The following is a 22196-nucleotide window of genomic DNA, read 5'->3' as shown; positions in this document are numbered from 1 at the left end:
CTCATGCTTTCCTGGCGTCTGGGAATTTCTGGTTGCTACCCCCAGTTCCCCATCCCCCATTGCTACACACCTCTGTGCAATTTCCTGACCCTCTGTATATCTCCTCCATCTCCTCTCATACCTAATTCTTCCCCTCTTTTCCCCTCCCCCTCTTCTCTTCCTCCCAAGACCCTCCCATCCTCTATTTCCCTTGTTTATTTTGTTCCCCCTTCTAAGTAGGAATGAAGCATCAACTCTTTGGTCTTGCTTCCTCTTGAGCTTCATGTGGTACATGAGTTGTATCCACATGGGTATTCCACACTCTTTGGCTAATATCCACTTATCAGTGAGTACATACCATGTGTGTTCTTGTTAGAACGAAATGTTCAATAGATATCTGTTAAATCCATTTGGTCCATAACTTCTGTTAGTTTCACTGTGTCTCTGTTTAGTTTCTGTTTCCATGATCTATCCATTGAGGAGAGTGGGGTGTTGTAGTTTCCCACTATTATTGTGGAAGGTGCTATGTGTGCTTTGATCTTTAGTAAAGTTACTTTTATGAATGTGGGTGCCCTTGCATTTGGAGCAGAGATGTTCAAAATTGAGAGTTTTTCCTGGTAGATTTTTCCTTTGATGAGTATGAAGTGTCCTTCCTTATCCTTTTTGATAACTTTTGGTTGAAAGTTGATTTTATTCTATATTAGAATGGTTATTCCAGCTTGTTTCTTGGGACCATTTGCTTGGAAAATTGTTTTCCAGGCGTTTACTCTGAGGTAGTTTCTGTCTTTGCCACTGAGGTATGTTTCCTATATGCAGCAAAATGCTGGGTCTTGTTTACATATCCAGTGTTAGTTTACATCTTTTAACTGGGGAATTAAGTCCCTTTATGTTAAGAGATATTAAGGAATAGTGATTGTTGCTTCCTGTTATTTTTGATGTTATTTTTTTTGTTTGTGTGACTATCTTCTTTTGGGTTTGTTGAAAGCAGATTACTTTCTTGCTTTTTCTGGGGTGTAATTTCCCTCCTTGTGTTGGCATTTTCCATCTATTATCCTCTGAAGGGCTGGATTTGTGGAAAGATATTGTATAAATTTGGTTTTGTCGTGGAAAATCTTGGTTTCTCCATCTATGGTAATTGAGAGTTTTGCTGGGTATAGTAGTCTGGGCTGGCATTTGTGTTCTCGTAGGGTCTGTATTACATCTGCCCAGGATCTTCTAACTCTCATAGTCTCTGTTGAGAAGTCTGATGTAATTCTGATAGGTCTGCCTTCACATGTTACTTGACCTTCTTCCCTTACTGCTTTTAATATTCTTTCTTTTGTGTATTTGGTGTTTTGACTATTATATGACAGGAGGAATTTCTTTTCTGGTCCAATCTATTTGGAGTTCTGTAGGCTTCTTGTATGTTTATGGGCATCTCTTTCTTTAGGTTACGGAAGTTTTCTTCGATAATTTTGTTGAAGATATTTACTGACCCTTTAAGTTGGGAATCTTCACTCTCTTCTATACCTATTATCCTTAGGTTTGGTCTTCTCATTGTATCCTAAATTTCCTGGATCATTTGGGTTAGGAGCTTTTTTCATTTTGCATATTTTTGACCATTGTGTCAAATGTTTTCTATGGTATCTTCTGAACCAGAGATTCTCTCTTCCATCTCTTGTATTCTGTTGTTGATGCTTGCATCTACAACTCCTGATCTCTTTACTAGGTTTTCTATCTCCAGTGTTGTCTCCCTTTGTGATTTCTTTATTGCTTCTATTTCCATTTTTAGATCCTGGATGGTTTTGCTCAATTTCTTCACCTGTTTAGTTGTGTTTTCCTATAATTCTTTTTGTGTTTCCTCTTTAAGGGCTTCTAGCTGCTTACCTGTGTTCTTCTGTATTTCTTTAAGGGGGATATTTATGTTATTGCCCTTGCTTCTTGCCATCTGATTATCTCTGGTGTTAGCTGTTTTTGCTGTTTCTGACTGTGGCTTGTCCCTCCTGCAAGCCTGTGTGTCAGTACTCCAGACAGACCAGTTCTCTCTGGGAGGAATTTGGATATAGAGAGATGTGGCATAGGGTCAAGTCCAGGGTGCAGACAGAAACTGGAAGGATCCTATCTATGACTGCTTCTTGGTTCCTGTGACCTGATGGCCTCTGGGTGGTCCCTCTCGGGTCAGGAATTTGAGCAGAAACAGTGGTTTACCTGTGCTCACTCAATGTGTTGGCATTCCTGGGAGACCAGCTCTCTCCCAGCGGTATTTGGGTATGGAAAGCTGTGGCACAGGGTCAGTCCCCAGATCTCTGAGATCAGCCTGGTCTACACAGAAAGTCCCAGGAGAGCCTAGGCTACATAGTGAGACATTATCTTAGAAGAAAAAGAAAAAGGCAGGCAGGGGTAGGGAGGACTGGTCTGCAGGTAAGGTAGTTTCCTACAAAGGAATCTGGGAACTAGTGTGGTGCCTACTGCTTGAAAAGCTATTGGCAAGCACCAGGTATGTATGAAACTGGTACCTGTTAGATCTGAGGCTACAGGCTGATGAGGCCATACCTTCCCACAGCTGGCTCTCACTTTCAGATAGAGGAAACAGGAAGGTTGCTACAAAGAGACTCTCTGGGAATCTCTAACCCTCCAGCCAAATCTTCAAGTATCTGGATTTCATGAAGACAACAGGTGCCTATGTTATTTTCCCAAGAAACTTATAGACTCAGGCAAGAGTCTAGGACAGCATGAGACTACCATTAGCAGGCATATGGCAAGCTATGTTACAGTATGCCATAACTAAATGTCCCTCTTCTCTGGCATCTCAGAAAAGCATATCCTTTCATAATTTTCTCCCCTGCCCTACCATACAGGAATCAGAGAAAATGCACCAACCTTCCCATCTCCTCTGAGATTTATAATAAAGGAGCCACAGCATAGAAACATATGCATACAAGTAATGTATGAGCTGAGTAAGTTGCATTTATATATTTAAAAATAATACATATATAATACACACAAATAGTAACTGTTGGGGTTTTGTCTAAGCTCCACCCCACAACTACCTGGCAATAGCCAGGTATGTCCCGCCCCAGAGATCTGGTCCACTATAAGAGGGGCTACTTGCTCCTCCCATCTCTCTTTGCTCTCCGCTCTCCCACACTCTCTCACCTCTCTGTCCCTTGGGCTCTTCCCCCCTCCACTTGGTCATGGCCCGCCTCCACTCCACTCTCTCTATTCTCTCTCTCTCTCTATTCTCTCTCTCTGAACCCCCACATCTCTGTCTCTACCTCTCTCTACCACTAACTCCCATCCCCTACTCCGAATAAACTCTATTCTATACCATGCCTTGTGTGTGTGGCCCCTCAGGGGCAGAGGTGCCCAGGCAAGGGCCCACCTGGACACCTTCCCCCACGCCGCCTAGCCACACTCACCTAACCCCCTATACTCTCCCCCTTTTAAGCCCTTTCAGTAACAACTTTTTAAAAATAGGCTATGAGTTTGAAAGATATATAAGAAGGAGGAATATATAGGAAGGTTTGCAGGGAGGAAAGGGAAGGGGAAATGATGTAATTATAAACTCAAAAACACGTCTTTATATTTTTAAAATGAGAAGTCCCACTCTGACCCATGGCTCTGCTGTCTACCATATGTTCCTGACATGCTGTCTGTCTATAAGTAAGTTTACACCACTAATAATTCTTCTAGTAAGTCACTTACCCAAAATGACAATCCGCTTCAGTGCCCCTCTGAACCCCCACATCTCCAATCATTCAGTGACTGGGGAAATCTTGGATGAAGAAAAAACTTTGGCATTTCACACATGGAGTACTTTGGATATGTCTCTATGAGTCATCTTGTCACACAGAAAGTGACCTATCTAAAGTAGACCTGTCACAAAGATCAAGCACTTCCCAGAGAAGAACCAGGCCTTCAGGAATTGATTTGTCCTTACTACTTTATGAATCCAAGGGGAAGCCAGACTCTGAGATTCCTAGCCTTCAAAACACATAAAAAGAGGGAATTAAAAAGTGCCAGTGTTTCTTTTATTCTCCCTTCCCAACAATTCTTTTCCTTTGATCAAATTTACTACCATCTAGCCTAAGATAATTATGGAAAAACTACCTTGCCAAGTTTAGTCACTGGCTATAGTTGAGTGACCTCTCTATTTTAGCCTGCTTGTCTGTAAATGTTAACACATCCCTCCCAGAGTAGTTGTAAGTGAAATATACAATAAAACTGTGCATATTCAGAGATAAGCTATGGCATAAATGCAAAATGGAATCTTACTCATTGATAAAATTAATTTAATTGTCAAATCATGAAACAGCACAAAAGCCTTAAAGTGCTTAAGTTTAAGTGAAAGAAGCAAGCCTAGAAAGCCTGCATATTCTATGACTCCAATTGTATGGCATTCTAACAACAGTGAAACTGTAGAGATAGGAGAAGAAGGTCAGTGGCTGCCAGAGGTCTGGCAAAGCAAGAAGGAATGAACAGGTAAAGCCCATGGGATTTTGTACAATATTATACATTTACATAACAATCTCAGTGAAGATGGAGGAAAGAGTCTGCTTAAGTGGCTTTGGACAATAATGGAGTTTGTAAGGCCAAAGGCCAAGTCTAGTCTATAGTTTATAAAGTTGTTTCCCATCATTGTACTACATGGGGAGGCATATCCAGGAGTGCTATCCTGTAGTCTGTTTTTCTATGGATTTAAACTTTCTTTTAAAGGTAAAGTCTAGTCTTGGTGAAATGACCTTTTCATTTATCTCATCGGAAGGGATCAAAGCAACCAGCACAAGAAAGCCCCCTTTTAACCAGCAAGGGGTCCATCCTTTTTTTGAAGATTTACACTAACTCCTGCCATCTACAGATCGAACTTCTGTTCTTGGCTTCCTGCATGTCCATTAAGTGTGTTCCTTTCTTCTCCAGGGAATGGCCTTCACACTCGAAGAAAGGCTGCAGCTCGGCATCCACGGCCTGATCCCTCCCTGCTTCCTCAGCCAGGATGTGCAGCTCCTCCGCATCATGAGATACTATGAGAATCAGCAGAGCGACCTGGACAAGTCAGTGCCTGAAATCTGCTCTCTGTGCCCAGTCCTGAGGCTAAGCTGCTGTTATGCTCTGTGGCTCGCAGTGGGTTTCTGAATTCTCTGTAGGGAGGAAAGGCTGGAGAGCCCAGAGAAACTTCAGATCCAGCTCTATCCTTAAAAAGAGAAGACTGAGGGAAAGGAGATCCAGTGACTAGCCCAAATTGGGCTCCATCTCAAGGGGAAGCTCCAAGGCCTGACACTATTACTGATGCTATGGTGTGCTTACAGGCAGTAGCCTAACACAGCTGTCCTCAGAGAGACCCAACAAGCAGCTGACTGAGACAGATGCAGATACTTAAACCCAACCAATGAACTCCTGTGGTTGAATTAGAGAAAGGCTGGAAGTTGTAGAGGAGGGTGATCCTATAAGAAGACCAACAGTCTCAAGTAACCTGGACCCCTGAGATCTCTGAGACACTGACCCACCAACCAGGCAGCCTACACCAGCAGACATGAGGCCCCCAACACATATACAGCAGAGGACTGCCTGGTCTGGCCTCAATGAGCGAAGATGCACCTAACCTTAGAGACTTGAGGCCCCAGGGAGTAGGGAGGTCTGGCAGGGTGAAGTGGGGGTTTGGAGGGTGGGGATATCCTCTTAGAGATGGGGAAGGAGGAGTGGGATAAGGACCCGTTGGAGAGCATACTGAGAGGAGAATATCAACTGGACTATTAAAAAAAAGCATGACAGTCTCCCTAGAGATGAGGGTTACAACAGAAACACAATTAAAATGAAACCAGATTTGAGGGATGAAATCTGGGAAGCCATTGAGCTATGTCAGAGAGAATGAGCATGTGAAGCCTTAATGAAACACTTCAGCAGACAAAATGGGGTTGGAGGAGGGCAGTTCACTGAGCAAAAGGAGATGAGGCAAAAATGGAGCAATGGAGGTTGTGAAGGAATAGTAAGAGGGAAAATAGAGAGGGAAAAAATGGAGAGAGAATTTCTTGGGAAGGTCTAGATCCTGTGCTGAAAGTCATGGGCAGCAAATGAAAGCACTGCTCCCTCGGAGCGCTCCTCAGTAGAAACTCAAACACAAAGAGCCCCCATCAGTGACCTTGAGTCAATATTATGTGTTACCAAAGATTGTAGTCACCACCCAGGTACATACCATGAATTGGCAAGGATCTAAATGCAGCTGGCTCCGGTACCCTTGATTTTAACATCTCTGGCATGCATAGTCCCAAGGCGGCAATGTCTAGTTCTAGACTGACTGAAATACACCTTCCTACACTGAATAACTAATGTTACTTTGCCCATCTTTGTCCTTCACTTGTATGACTGTGCCAATGGTATGTGACTCATTGGATTTTATGAGACTTAATATCAAAAATTATATCTTTGTGATGTGCTTAGAATGTTGCCTAGGACATAGTAAGCCCTGTGTAAGTTGGTTAAACAAATGTGTTGACTTTTTATGGGTTCTAGTGAATATATAGAAAGAAGAAAAGGGCTCTCTATATCCATAAAGCTAAATGGCTAGAACTTGGTCTAGGGATATGACAGGCATTGTTAAGGCCTATGTAAAATGTTAAGGCCTAGGTAACTATTACTTTTCTAACCTGCCATTTTGTGCTGTTACTAATGTCATAAGAAAACTTCCTCATATGCTGTCATATCTGTTACTAAAATGTTCTGTGCTATGATTTTCTTGAAAACCAATCACAATAGAAATCAGTTAGAACTGCTTTGTATAGTTTACCATAATAAGCTTGGACCCAAACCAACCACCCAGCAGCACTTCCTGCACCTATGTATGAGCTTTTATGGTTTCTTGCCTTTATAAGATGCCCCTGAGAGGGACCCCAACATAAGGTAGACACCTACACCAATATAAGAAGCTATTTGGAATAAGACTTCCATTTTGAGTAGGGGTCAAGTAGAGTTTAAGTTCCCAAGACCCCTCTGAGAACTGACATCCAGCTTGTCAGAAAGACATTTATGTGGATAACTGATATCCTGGTTGGCAAGTTAAGATATGAATATTAGTTGAGATAAGTCCCCTGCTATAGTTGAATACCCCAACTAATGGAAGCAGAATAACTGTACAACAAAGACATGTTTCTAAGGAAATTCCCTATCCCTAAATCCTGATTGGTGGAATACCTTGGCACAGATGCTTATGGATTTTAGGCTTAAAAACCCTATAAGATCTTAACTCAGTGCTACATACAGCTAGCTTCAGAATCTGGTCTGTGACCCTGATCAATCAGTCTTGGGGTGTGGCATAAAATTTAACCATCTCTTTTTGATTGAGATTGGTGTGTGAGTGAGTGGTTTGTGTGGTGACTCCCAGATCCCAATAGCCATGAAGGGCAGAGTCAGAAGCGCATGGGGCTCTATCTCTTGCGGCCTGCTCTAAGCCACTCATAACTTCTGAGAAGCAGTTAACAAACACACCCCTGCCCCCATCCATGTCCCTCCCCCACAGCACTAAATTCCAGGGATATTACTCACATTAATCCCAAGGCCATTTCATTACCAGGTCAGAAATTGTCTTTCTTTTGTTCCTCCCTACTCACATTAGGTCTAGCCACATCATTTTGAAGAGCAAACCAGAGGGTACACAACAGATTCTACTAACAAACCGATGCACACCCAAACTTTAAATAATCAGAACCTCTTCTTCTGTTCGGTGTACCAAAAATAATTAGAGTTCAAAGTGAAATGTTTGCTTAAAATATGAAATTATGAAAGCTACAATCTGTAAGGCTCACCTTCTCAGTTCTCTCCAGCTCAGTGGCCCTCACTTGCTTGCCTAAAAGGATGGGATATGGTCAGGAGGTGATGGATGTCCATATCCTGAGAGCTCCAGGGCCTTGCTCATGGTACAGAGCAAGTAGTGAGGTTCACACACTATCAAGAGACCCTCATTTCAGCAAGTGATTGGGAGGAAGTCTAAGAAGGTTCCCCAGCTATAAGGACTGTGTTATGCAGTAAATGTTCTGTGGGGGAGAGGAGTAGAATGTAGAACTGGTGAGACATGAAAACAAATGGCTAGGGAAATGGAATGCCCTACACCGGGAGTGGGTCTGAGTGTAAATCCTCCCTGGAGAAAGGTCTTCATTCTTAAGCACAGTGACATTTTCCAGGATCTGCCAAGCAGCTGCATTAGTGTTCCTGGAATCAGCTGGCTTCTTTCCTTTGCAAGGTACATCATCCTCATGACGCTCCAAGACCGCAACGAGAAGCTCTTCTACCGGGTACTGACCTCAGACGTGGAGAAGTTCATGCCCATCGTGTACACACCCACTGTGGGGCTGGCCTGTCAGCACTACGGCCTCACCTTCCGCCGACCTCGGTGAGTCCCTGTGATGGGGGTCAGGGAAGGAGTTGCCCATAGAGGGAAACATTGTTTCCAGTGTCTTTGCATCTTGGGACCTTAGAGGCTACCTTAGAGTCAATAGCCCAACAAGAGACATTTGATTTTACACATGCTCAGTGAAATAACACCATCAACAGAGAAATGAACTGGGAGAGTAATTAGCAAGGGGATATTGAATTTTCACCACCTCCAAACGATAAATGTTTGAAATGTTGGCCTGAGAAATGTGAATTCTCTACCTGTCACCTCTGCATGTCCTCTCCCCCTTCTGCCCATCTCCATCCAGCACTCCTACAGACATGCAGGGATATTTGAGGACAATGAATAGCACTAGACACCAAATACATACTCTCATGTTAGCCTTTAAATCAGTAGATGGCCATTTGGAGTTGACTTTAGGTTCTACATATATATTGTCACTTTATTAGATAAAGAATATGTTATTCCATTTTCTCTTAAAACTAAAGGACTTGAGAGGAGTTTTTGCTTTCATTTTTAGCACTGAGATATATATTTATGCCAGAAAAATATCTCTCAGTGCAAGGTGCCTGATGATTATAACTACATAGTTTTTGCATTAACAATAAAAGTGTCTAGATAGGCTGTATGTAATAGAACACCATAGAAAAACAATTAATAAGCCAGGCAGTGGTGGCACACGCCTTTAATCCCAGAACTTGGGAGGCAGAGGCAGATGGATTTCTGAGTTTGAGGCCAGTCTGATCTACAGAGTGAGTTTCAAGACACACAGGACTATACAGAGAAACCCTGTCTTAAAAAACAAAAAACAAAAACAAAAACAATGGCATGAAGTATACTGAAACAGATGTGTAATTCAGATTTATAGAGTAGCTATAAATAAAATTTCTTGGGTTTTTTTTCTTTTGAAAAAATGACTTAAAATTTATTTATTTTTATCTATTTACCCATTCATCCATTTTAGTTTTTCAAGACAAAGTTTCTCTGTGTAGCCTTGGCATCTTGGCACTTGCTGTGTAGACAGGCTGTCATCAAACTCATAGAGAGCTACCTGCCTCTGCCTTCCACATGCTAAGAGTAAAGGCATGTGTCATGCTCCCAACTCCCATGGCTTAACTTTTAAAGACAGGTTCTGGTGTAATCCAGGCTGGCCTGAAATCTCACAATGGAACAAAGCTATCTTGCATCTCTTACTCCTCTTGTGCCCACTCCCTTGGATCACAGGGGTGTTCCACACCTACCTACAATCCACTTTTCTTTTTAAAATCATCTGTTATATACAGAACATGTAATCATGGATCTATGACAGTTTTCATTAATTTGTGCTGAACTGTGAAAGATGAATGTAAAGAATTGGAATTTTAAGAAGCTGCCTGTGTGGAATGCTGCACCCCAAGTGAGACATCTTATTAACAACTGCTTCAAAGTTCAGGAATCATCCAGAAGATGGAATGGAAAGAATCTATGAGCCAGAAGTTTGGAAGGAAGACTGCAGAACAGCATCTTCTGGACATGACAGGGACATTTCATTCATGAACTCACTATCGCTGCAGTTATCTGCACAAGACTGGGTCATCACCTTGTGTAATACATGAGGAAGTTGCTCAGGAGGCTCCCACCCTCACTGGGGGACTCTGGGCAGGTAATGGGTGCTGGCAGAGGCGGTACCAGTTTCTTCAGTGGTGTTACCACTGATAGGTTGCCCATATTCAATAAATTACCCCAACTAGTGAACATGCAAGCAATTTTAATTAAACTCAGTGAGTCAAAAAAAAAAAGGCATCAGTAGGAATTTTAAAAATGGAGAGATGAGAGTAATGGGGGTGAAACAAGCAAAAATTCAGAATGTCCTTGTCTGAAACTGTTAAAGAATAAAGAAATGGAAATGAAAAAAATTAGCTAAGTGGGGAGGCATATAGGTCCCATGGAATCAGCAGAAAACTAATTAGGGTTAGGAATGCACAGAAATTGGAACCACTCCAGTCACTAAGATGACTAGATCCTCCTGGGTCAGCCGACAGTACTCAGGAGGTGACTGGAGGAAGGCTGGCAATGATCTTGTATGAACTTATGACAGGACTGCTCCGTGGTACAGATAAGAGGAAGGATTTTACTGTGGATATGAGGGAGAAAACAGCCAGAGGCATCTGGAAGAACACTGAGCAAAGAGAGAAAGTAGCAGACTGGACCAGCTGTGAGAGAAGCAGGAGCAGACAGGGAGTGCAGAGAAGAGTGTGGGAGCAAGACAAAGAAAGGCACAAGAGAGAAAGCGTCACTGAAACAGCAGGGTTAGAAGGAGCTGTGAGTCGCTTGGGGAAGGATGTGAAGTGAGCTGGAGAGGTTTCAGGCAAGAGTGGAGGCAGAAGACTGAGAAGAGTTAGGATGCTAGCAAGGACTCTGAAATGTGAAACAGGTATTTGTGACGCTAATAAGCACCAGGATGGGGATTTGTCTCTTCTGCCAGTGATAAAGGAAATGGTCCCATTTGGTAGCACCTGAAGAACACTGGCCTTTGTCTAACCACATGAATTTGGAGTTTCCATTGGAACCTAACAGTTCTGTGTAATTTGTGAATGTTTTACTGGGGAATGAGAAGAGGAAAAGGAATAAAGAAATAAACTCTTCTTCTTTTGAAGAGTTGTTGTTTCATCATCATCGTTGTTGTTGTTGTTTATTGCTGTTGCTGTTGTTCTTGGAAAACCAGCAAGATACAGGGATCAAGAGGAATTTGTATTTTAATGGTGTGATCCGATGAGGGACTGGCCTCAGCAGACTTCCCAGAAGGTGCCCAGTGGCTGCTTCCTTTCCATCTCTCTCTAGTTCAGCTCTTTCACCCTCTGGTCCTGGTCTCATCACATTGCTTTATTTTCTTTGTAGCTCTTGTCCCTATCTAATACTTATGTATGGGTCTACTTCTACCAAGAAAAAGTATGGATTTTTTTTATTTTATTTGTAGATACCAGCTGTTGTTAGAATGCATAACATCTAGCTCCTTATTGTGGTAACAGTAGGCTCAAAGGTCTGGGTAAAATCAATGAAGATTACTGCTCCAAAAATGGAGTCTTTGTCACATGATCAAGGCAGTTGAACTGAATGGGAACTGTTTCTGGCTCAGGAGTCATCAGTGGGCATAGCAGAGGGAGCAAGGTAGGACTCAAGGTGTGCAGAAACAGGATCCTGAAACCACTTCCACCCAGAGAACCAGGTCACCTCTAGGTGTAGATAGAGAGGGTTCTGCAGCTGGGGACACAGTATGAAAAAAAAAAAAAAAAGATAAGCAGCAACATCAGAAAAAGAGCCAAAAATGAGCTGGAATGTAGGGAAAACCAAAACTATAAGGCCAGATACTATCCCAAAATCTTTATACATCCTATTTAATTAGTATCGCACCCTTAGGAGGTAGATACTGTTATCTTCTTGCAGGATGAGGAAGATGAAACTCAGAGAAGTAAGTTACCCACAGTCACACAGCAAAGCCAGGGCTCTACCAAGGCTCTCTGAACTGAGTGTGAGCAGGAACCTTCCATGTTTACTACACTACCTCATAGTTCAGGATTAGGCACACATGGTGGGCATTTAGGGCAGGGCACCATTTCAATTCAAAGAATGATTGACTGCCCAAGGTCTAGGTGAAGATTACTCAAATGCCATTTCAGAGCCTCTCCCTAGAGGAAGGACCTAATCAGGCCTTTGGCCTGTAGCTAGCTAAGACTGAGGCAGGTTCAGGCAGACCAAACTGTCTTCTTGGATTAGTCCCTCACACCTAGGACAGTGCGTTTTTCACTAACGCTTCTTCAGATGACTGCCCAATTAAGTGATTTGACATGTGGCATTCCGAGCTGTTGCTCTAGGTTTCCATTTGGCCTCTTTCCAGGTGTTAATTTCATGCCCACCTTGCTCCCAGGGGAGAGGAGACTGGGTTCTGCCTCATCTGAAGCACCGACCTAGGATGGATTTATAGATTAACATCTGAGGGAAGGACTGCCCCAAGGCCAAGAGGAGGAGAGCCAGGCTCTCTTGGTTTCTGAGATGATAAACCTTCCTGCCAGGTTGCTATTAACAAAGAAGTGCTCTGTAGAAGTGCCACCTTCCCTACCAAGCTAATTCTGTCCAGCAAACACTAGAATTGAGGCTGTAACCCTAGAATTGAGCCTCCAGCACACTTTGGCTCCACATCACCTCAGAGCCTAGAAGGAGATACCAAAGTATCTCGGGGTACCTAAGAGTCCTGAGTAGCTCCCCACAGCAGAGTAACTATACCTCATCCTTTTGTTCCTTTCTCCTGGTACAACTTCTGCCTGTGCTTCCATAGACCTGACTGGCAGGGGCACCCACTAATGGTTACTAAGAAGAAGTGAAAGCTAAGCTAAAGATGGGTAGATGCCAGGACGGATTTCAACCCAAAAGGCAGGTGTCAAGAGGAAGCCAATGTGATAGCCAGGGTTCGAGGTCTTCTTCCAAGCTTCCTATCCTTTGTTGAAGCTGTCTGCACCTTTTTTCTTCTGTTAGACTCCAGGTAGCACACACACAACTGTGGATATAGCACTTTGAGTTTCAGTATGCTGTTCAAGTTGCGTGCGTGAATGGAGGTATTAATGAAAAAGTTATTCATGGTCCTTGTTTAAGACTGTGAGAAAGATTTCATGCACGTGGGGGGACATTGTCATAGGTATAGGGCCACTGTGCAGATTTTTCCTCTGAGGAAAAAGGTTGGAATCAATTCTTTTTTTTATTTTCTAAATTCTTTGTTTACATTCCAAATGCTTTCCCCTTTCCCCGTTCCCCCCTCCCCATATGTCCCATAAGCCCTCTTCTCTCCACCCATTCTCCAATCACTTCCCTCCTTTTTCTCTGTCCTGGTACTCCCCTACAATGCTAGATCAAGCCTTTCCAGGATCAGGGCCCTCTCCTTACTTCTTTGTAGGAGTCATTTGTTATGCTAATTGTGTCTTGGGTATTCAGAGCTTCTGGGCTAATTAATATCCACTTATCAATGATTGCATTCCATGTGTATTCTTTTGTGATTGGGTTACCTCACTTAGAATGATATTTTCCAGTTCTAACCATTTGCCTACAAATTTCATGAATTCATTGTTTTTAATTGCTGAGTAGTATTCCATTGTGTAAATATACCACATTTTCTGTATCCATTCCTCCACTGAGGGACATCTGGGTTCTTTCCAGCTTCTGGCTATTATAAATAAGGCTGCTATAAACATAGTGGAGCATGTGTCCTTATTGCATGCTGGGGAATCCTCTGGGTATATGCCCAGGAGAGGTATAGCAGGGTCCTCCAGAAGTGTCATGTCCAGTTTTCTAAGGAAATGCCAGACTGATTTCCATAGTGGTTATACCTTCTTGCAATCCCACCATCAGTGGAGGAGTGTTCCTCTTTCTCCACATCCTCACCAATACCTGCTGTCTCCTGAGTTTTTAACCTTAGCCATTCTGACTGGTGTGAGGTGAAATCTCAGAGTTGTTAATCCCCCATCAAAATCCCAACTCAGTTCTTCATAGAGTTAGAAAAAGCAATTCTCAAATTCATCTGGAATAACAAAAAGCCCAGGATAGCTAAAACTACTCTCAACAATAAAAGCACTTCTGGGGGAATCAGTATCCCAGACCTCAAGCAATACTACAGAGCAATAGTGTTAAAAACTGCATGGTGTTGGCACAGTGACTGGCAAGTGGACCAATGGAATAGAATTGAAGACCCAGAAATGAATCCACACACCTATGGTCACTTGATCTTAAACAAAGGAATGGAAAACATCCAGTGGGAAAAAGATGGCCTTTTCAACAAATGGTGCTGGTTCAACTGGAGGTCAGCTTGCAGAAGAATGTGAATTGATCCATTCTTATCTCCTTGTACTAAGCTCAACTCCAAGTGGATCAAGGACCTCCACATAAAACTAGACACTCTGAAACTAATAGAAAAGAAACTGGGGAAAATGCTTGAGGACATGGGCACAGGGGAAAAGTTCCTGAACAGAACACCAATAGCTTATGCTCTAAGATCAAGAATTGACAAATGGGACCTCATAAAATTACAAAGTTTCTGTAAGGCAAAGGGCACTGTCAAAAGGACAAAATGGCAACCAACAAATTGGGAAAAGATCTTCACCAACCCTACATCCGATAGAGGGCTAATATCCAATATATACAAAGAACTCAAGAGGTTGGACTCAATTCTAACAATGAAAAATAGAAATTATAAGCAAGAAGTTGGGGTGGTGATAAAGTTTCAAGGTGATCAGTCAACAAAGGTAGAAAACTTTTGCTAAAGAAACTTGGCAACATTCTTGCTCAGAGTGGGGTCTTCAAGGACAGAGTGAAGACCACTGCCTGGCCTATCAGAAAAGACCTAGGAGCCTGATGAAAGGTTTGGTCAAAGGAGAATCTATCAGAGAGTTGGACTATGGGAAGTTGAAAGAGCTCAGACTTTAAACTTAAGCAATCTTGGCCTTGAATTTCAGGTCCTGATAATTTTGGCAATTAGTACAGCAATCCCCCTCCCTCAACTTGGCATTTTCTGTGTGAAATAGGAGCAATGCTCATGATGACTAAAGGTTTCTAGATTCCACACGGAAAAGGCTTGGCCCTACAAGGTACTGGAAGCCCCCTGGTTCACCTTGCCTAGGGTGTGTCATCTGACTCAGTCACCCTGCCTGTGCTGAATAGGTCTATGCCAACTCGACCCAAACAAGAGTCATCAGAGAGAAGGTAGCCTCAATTGAGAAAAATGCCTCTAGGAGTCCCAGCTGTAGACAAGTCTGAAGGACATTGACTTAACTAGTAATTGATGAGGGAGGGCGGAGTCATTGTATGTGATACTATCCCTGGGCTATGGTCCTAGGTTTTATAATAAAACAAGCTGGAAAGCCATGGAGAACAAGCCAGTAAGCAGCATCCCTCCACAGCCTTTGCGTCGAGGCGATACCAGCCCTGCCCGGAGATACCAGCCATGCTTGAGTTCCTGTCCTGGCTTCCTTAGATGTGGAAGCATAAACTGAATAAAGACCTTTCCTCTTCAATTTGCTTTGGTCATGGTGCTCTTCACAGCGATGGGAATCCTAGCTATGGCATTGCTCAAGAACATGGGTTTCTCAGTCCTCTGAAACACTGCCATTCTCCACTGTTTGGTCCAGGTCCTATATTGTCTATAAATTTGTTTAAGTAATGCATTAGTGAGTGCCTACAAGGAGTAGAGGGGGGAAAGTGTGCTTAGTTTTAAAAAACAAAACCAAACCAAAAACAGGCTATTTAGATGCTTTGTGGAAAGCACCTGAAGATTTATTTGGATTTGAAAAAAAAAAAAAAAGATAACATGCCTTGGCCCTGGACCAAGCCACTATCTTTTTCTGCAAACAGATACGTTTCTGCACCCAGTCCACTATTGTATATGTAGAGGATATTAACATATTAAGAGCTGTCTTTTATTGAATGCTTACAGTGTCTGTGATTGGACCCTAGCCTAGGAATTCCCACAAAGTACTTGCTATTTTACTGAGAAGGAAATTGGAACTAGCCTGTCCAAAATCTTGACAGCTAACTCAGTCTCTCTGCTTTTTCTGAGCGTGCACTCCGTCTTCTCTTATGGCCCCAGTAAACATGATGCTTGATAGATAAGCACCTGCCTTCTTATAAACTCCCTTCCATCATGGACCTGTGCGTAAGAGAAGCATACACACACACACACACACACACACACATACACACACACACACACACACGCACATGCACACGCGTGCACACACACATGCACACACACACATATAGACACACACACATAGACACACACACAGCCACAGTGAGGGTGGCAGTATTCTCCCGTGGGCAGAGCAGTGGGGAACAGAGTCCACAGCAGTGTCAGCTACCCCTCCCCCACCACCATAATAATAACCAGACATCCCTAGATGCTAGCTCCCCCACATCCAAGCCTGCATTCCAGAACTGCCCCACATGAAGCCTGTTGTGGAGATCAGGAGGTCTAAATGCTTTATTGATGATAAAGTTTCCCATTAATATAAAAAGGCATTATTTTTCGTGTCTCCTTCCTTGCTCCAATCCCCATAAAAAACTATGGCTAAGTTTCACTCACCTTGCAGTTTCCTGCTTCCTCCTCAATATGTCTAATGAGCCTCGTTTTCTTGCACTCTTTCTCTCACACATGCACACACACACACACAAAAAAAAAAAACCTCTGGGACACAAATCATATGTTTCTGCTTCCTAATTGTGCACTGGAGTTCATTTCTAGCCAAACTTAAAAATCGGGTGCCAATATCCTGAACCAAGTCAGTATGGAAAACAACATCAAATGTATTCCAGCAAATGAGGAGAACCCCTCTAGGGTTCTAGGACACAGTCCTTGAGCACATCAAAATCTGGATTTAAACCCAATTGTCAGTTTTGATTCACACACACACATACTACCTAGCACAACCAGAAGAAGGCAGGCAGAAAAGAGGGGTTAATATAATCAGAACCACCTCATCTCCCCAGGGTATTAAAGTGCCAATTCCTTTTGCCAAGACTGTTCCATTCCCCATTCCACCCAGACTCCTCTGCCAAACCGTTTCAGCTCCACTGCAGGAATAACTCCCTGAAGAACAAGTGGGATCTGCCCCTGAGTCTTCTTAGCTGCTTCTTTGGTCTTTCTGGCTTTTGGTCTTGGATTAGGAGCCATTAGGTCTGGGTTCTTCACCTAACCTTCCAGGTTACATACCCTAAAGCAAGTCAATTCACTCATTCATACTAGATAAAAGTGGCAGGGTTAGCCTACATGGCTACTATAACGTCTTTCAGTTGTAAAAATGTATGATCTAATTAATGAACCTCTATAATCAAGTTAGTAATGAGATCTTGAAGTAAGCCATAATCTACGCTATGTGGCTGAGATTAATTTCTCCTACCTGTGAAATTAAGAAGCATATATCTAGGCAGCAGTTCTCAGCCCTGAGAGCACATTAAAAATTATCTGGGGAGCATCCATTAAAATCCCCAAGTTAGGAAAAAAGGTTTTCAAAAGCTCTCCAGTGGTTCTAACAGGATTCACGGCTACAAACCACCAAGTTGGGTAATCCCTTCCAGCTAGAGCTGCAATGACTCTTAGAGAGTCAATACTCTGTGTCTCATATTTTGCAAGCCATCACAGCCTAGAAGTATACTTGGAGATTAAGATCACAATATAACAATATATCTCCAACTGAGTCCGCAGTAAAAGAAACTGTTGATCTTCACAGCTAAGGTCTCTCAGGTCTCACTCACAGGGTGGCTGGGCCAGAGGGAGTCATTTCTCTCCCACGATACACTGGCTTTCTTCTGACTCCCCCAGGTAACTGCCCACCTTGTATAGTCATAGACACTGACTCATCAGACATCAGCAATTGTACAGTGGCAAGCATCACATTCAACGTGAATCATCTGAGCGAACACATTGCTAGTGTGGCCTAGGTCATGATGAGCTGGACCGGTGAATGTTCTTTCCAGGAGTGTGAAGTGAAAAAAAATTATATAGAAAGAGTTGTATAGTTTGGAAGGTAAATGAAGACAGAAAGGATGGCATGGTTCAAATTTCAGAGTAGGGCCATGGTGAGCCAAAGAAATATGCTAGCTATAAAGGAACACAGAATAGAGCAGTGGGTGAAGGGTCTGTGGAAAGAGAACAGGGCAGAGGCCAAGACAGTGACTGGTCCCTACTGCTGCCTGAGTGGATGTCAGTTTCCACACTAGTTCCTGTTCACAAAGTACAATGCGGCCTCTTTATCCAGAGGAAACTTTAGTGAGCCTCAGCTGTGAATAATCAGAAGAGCCCAACTGTAAAGGAAATCACAGATCCGATGCCCTTGTTAGATTAGCTGGCGCTGACATTAAAGTGAGGTGCCTCCATCTTTAGCACGCATGAAAAGTATCTGGAGGACTTGTTCAGACACACATTCCACATGTCTGGGAAGGGCCAGAAAATGTCCATACCTAACAAGGTCTAGAGATGCTGCCGCAGCTGCTGGAGCCACCGGGCTAAGGGAAGGGTAGACGGCAGGCAGCTCATCCACAAAACGAACAGAGATCCTTTGAAGGAGGTGGGAGTAGGTACTTCCGGGCCCCACTGCATGTTAGGAGGAAGAACTGCCAGTGTGATCCCAGTACCTGTCACCTACCATGTGACCTTTTGTAAATCTCCCACCCCTTCTTGGACCTGAATTTCTCCGTCTATATGATAAAGAGTTTCTCTGGGAATTTCAAGTCTTAATTCTGAGCCTGCCAATCTCCAATTTGTGCAGCAGAACTATAAAGTTACGACTAAGGTTTCTGGTATTCAAGATAGAAATGGAAAGTTAGAGAAAAACACATTCTTTTCATTTTCTGACAAGAAAAGGCTCGTGGGCTTATCTGCAGATGTGTCGGTCTTGCTCTGATTCACGAGTGGGCACTTTTCCAGACAGACCAGCTGGGCAGGTCAGGATTGTTAAGAATGGTTTGGTACTGTGCCTTGGAAATCCCTGCTGGAATGGATGTAAGACAAGAGGAGCCCCTAGAAAGGATATTGTTCAGCTATTATTTAACACAAAAACTGCAAGGAGTGGATTAAATAGTTCTTCAATCCCACATTGCTGAAACAGTTTGGGGAAGGGGGCTGAGAATATTTACCTTGTGTCTAAATTACATGGCTTTCCATTATGGAGAGAATTGTCATATTCTTTTTAGAGATTTCAGGATTTACATTTTAATGGGGACTAGGTACTTACTTGTATGTGACCTACCTAGGACTTTCACCTCCAAAGGAGCAGCTTGCTCTGGGGACAGGAAGAAAGGCGCTTCTTAGCCACATGTGAGTCTGAGTATAGGAGGCTAGGAAGGGAGGTGATCATCACTGAGCAGTGCTATGTATACACAGAGATTGTATTCTCTTTGCTTAAGATGGAGACAGATGACCTTTATTAAGTAGAACGGGTTGTTCTGAGTTTGACTTCCTTTAACCAAAGGCAAATTCCCCTGCCCATTTAAACAAACTGATTTTGTTTCTCTTTTACTAGCTCTGTCCTTTTCCTCTTTTGTCTCTGGCAATCCCAGCTGTGGTGATCAAAGACTCATTGTGGGGCGAATTTCCTCTGTCAAACCAGGAAATACGTACATACAAACAAGAGTTGAGCAGACCTTTCTTCAAGCAACCTTGATCTGCCACTGACCTATAAAAAATGTGTGGAAGGCTGTTTTGACTCACATTAAGTTTAGTCCAAAAGGAGTCTTAAGGAGTACAAATCTTTGGAAGGTTCAAGGATAGAGGAAGACTAACCAATTACTGGCATAATACTTAAAAAAAAAAAAAAAAAAGTAAAAGTTGCCTTGCCATAAAGAGCCCCCCTCACTGAGCCCACCCCCAAAGCTGTTTATTATTATTATTATTATTATTATTATTATTATTATTATATCTATGCAGATCTCTGGAAATCCCCATGTCTTGCTGGGTAGCATTGAAAACTTTCTGATTAAACAACCATGAGATTTCACCTCACACCAGTCAGAATGGCTAAGATCAAAAACTCAGGTAACAACAGATGCTGGAGAGCATATGTGGAGAAAGAGGAACACTCCTCAATTGCTGATGGGATTGCAAGCTGGTACAACCACTCTGGAAATCAGTCTGGTGGTTCCTCAGAAAATTGGACATAGTACTACCTGAGGACCCAGCTATACCACTCCTGGGCATATACCCAGAAGATACTCCAACATATAATAAGGAAACATGCTCCACTATGTTCATAGCAGCCTTTATAATAGCCAGAAGCTGGAAAGAACCCAGATGGCCCTCAACTGAGGAATGGATACAGAAAATGTGGTACATTTACATAGTGGAGTACTACACAGCTATTAAAAACAATGACTTCATGAAATTCTTAGGCAAATGGATATAACTATAAAATATCATCTTCAGTGAGGTAACCCAATCACAAAAGAACACATATGGTATGTACTCACTGATAAGTGAATATTAGCCCAAAAGCTTAGAATATCCAAGATACAATTCACAGACCATATGAAGCCCAAGAATAAGGAAGACCAAAGTGTGGATACTTTGATCCTTCTTAGAAGAGGAATCAACATACCCATGGTTCACAGCCATAGACTGAGCATAGGGTCCCCAGTGGAGGAGCTAGAGAAAGGACCCAAGGAGCTGAAGAGGTTTGCAGCCCCATAGGAGGAACAATAATATGTACCAACCAGTACCACCAGAGCTCCTAGGGACTAAACCACCAACCAAAGAGTACACATGGAGAGACCCATGGCTCCAGCTACATATGTAGCAGAGGATGGCCTTTTCAGACATCAATGGGAGGAGAGTCATTGGTCCTGTGAAGGCTCGATGCCTCAGTGTAGGAGAATGCCAGTTCAGGAAAGTGTGGGGAGGGGTTGGTAAGTAGGAGCAGGGGGATGGCATAGGGGGTTTTCAGAGGGGTAACAAGGAAAGGGAATAACATATGCAATGTAAATAAAGCAAATATCTAATAAAAAACAGTTTAAAAGAGAAAGAAAGAAAACTTTCTGATTGTGTTTCTTAGAGACTGTTAGGCTATCATTTCTTAAGCCAATAAGGATCAGAAATTGGGAAGGGTAGGTAATGTTGGAAGTGGAACGAGAGAGGATTGAAAAGGGCAAGTCTAATGTTCTAGAGGCAAAAACAAAACTCAAAATCTGCGGGGACTAATCTTGGTTGTCGCCTTAACACATTGGAACCTCAGTTGAAGAATTGGCATGTGGAATTTCTGCAGGGCATTTTCTTGATTGATGTCAGGGACCCGGTCCGCTGTGGGCAGTGCCATCCTAAGCAGGTGGCCCAGCTGTATGAGAAAAGTAGCTGAACAAGAGACTAAACACAACCCAGAAAGCAGCTTTTCTCCATAGCTTCTACTCAGCCCCTGACTGAGTTCCTACCCTGCCTTCCGTCAGTGAGGGACTGTAAAATAAATTGTTTCTCCCTGTCTTACTTTGTTTTCTATTGATGTAATTTAAAAAATTGACCAAGAGAAATTTGGGAATGAAAAAAATTATTTAATCTTACAATTCTCAAGTCATACTCCATCACTGAGGGAAGTCAGGGCAGGAACCTGGAGGCAGGACCTGAAGCAGAAGCTGTAGAGAAACCCTGCTTTCTTGCTTATTCCTGGTAGCCTGGTCAGCCTGATTCCTTATAGCACACGGGACCACCAGCTGAGGAGTGACACCACCCACAGTTATCAGGGCCCTTCACATCAATCATCGTCTTGCCCAGAGACCCTTCTAATACAAGTATTTTCCCAATTGATATTAACTCTTCCCAAATGGCTCTAGCTGGTGACAAGCTGGAATAAACCTGGGCAGCACACCTCCTCCTCAGTTGTTTTTGGTCATGGTGTTTATCACAGTCACAGAAAAGCAAACTAGAGCAGGCCCAGACGTGACAACACCAGCACTGTGCAGAAGGGTCCTGAAGAAAAGAAAGTAGAAAAAATTGCTAAACTAGAAGGATGAAAGGAAATGCTAGGGTCGAAACCTCCCAAAAATCCAAGGCAGAGGTGGGAACAGGAGAGGGGAAGGAAGAAAAGAGAGGGGAAGAAAAAGAAGAGAGGAGAGGAAAGGAGAAAAGGAGAGGTAGAGAGAGGTAGAGAGAGAGGAGCAGAGAGAGAAGAGAGGGGGGTAGAGAGAGGGGGCAGAGAGACAGAGAAGAGAGAGAGAGAGAGAGAGAGAGAGAGAGAGAGAGAGAGAGAGAGAGAGAGAAGAGAGAGAGAGAGAGAGAGAGAGAGAGAGAGAGAGAGAGAGAGAGAGAGAGAGGGAGGGAGGGAGGGAGAGAGAAATTCAACAATCGTTGACTAAGCAT

General features: G+C 43.0%; 1 protein-coding gene and 1 long non-coding RNA gene across 3 annotated transcripts in view; one reads left to right on the top strand and one right to left on the bottom strand.

The window, feature by feature from the left end:
• Me3 (malic enzyme 3) overlaps positions 1–22196 on the top strand; it is a 198511-nt gene that overhangs the window by 83689 nt on the left and 92626 nt on the right. For both annotated transcript variants that reach the window (XM_052159073.1, XM_052159077.1), the window contains exons 3-4: positions 4876–5009; positions 8189–8338. In XM_052159073.1, coding sequence (XP_052015033.1) covers positions 4876–5009; positions 8189–8338 — 284 coding nt within the window. The remainder of the gene's footprint in view (positions 1–4875; positions 5010–8188; positions 8339–22196) is intronic.
• The window catches only part of LOC127666273 (uncharacterized), a 103219-nt gene that overhangs the window by 2753 nt on the left and 78270 nt on the right, over positions 1–22196 (bottom strand). The window lies entirely within an intron of this gene.

This window comes from Apodemus sylvaticus, chromosome 1 (genome assembly GCF_947179515.1).
Source record: "Apodemus sylvaticus chromosome 1, mApoSyl1.1, whole genome shotgun sequence".
Lineage (NCBI taxonomy): Eukaryota > Metazoa > Chordata > Mammalia > Rodentia > Muridae > Apodemus > Apodemus sylvaticus.
This window is presented reverse-complemented; position numbering and strand designations above follow the sequence as displayed.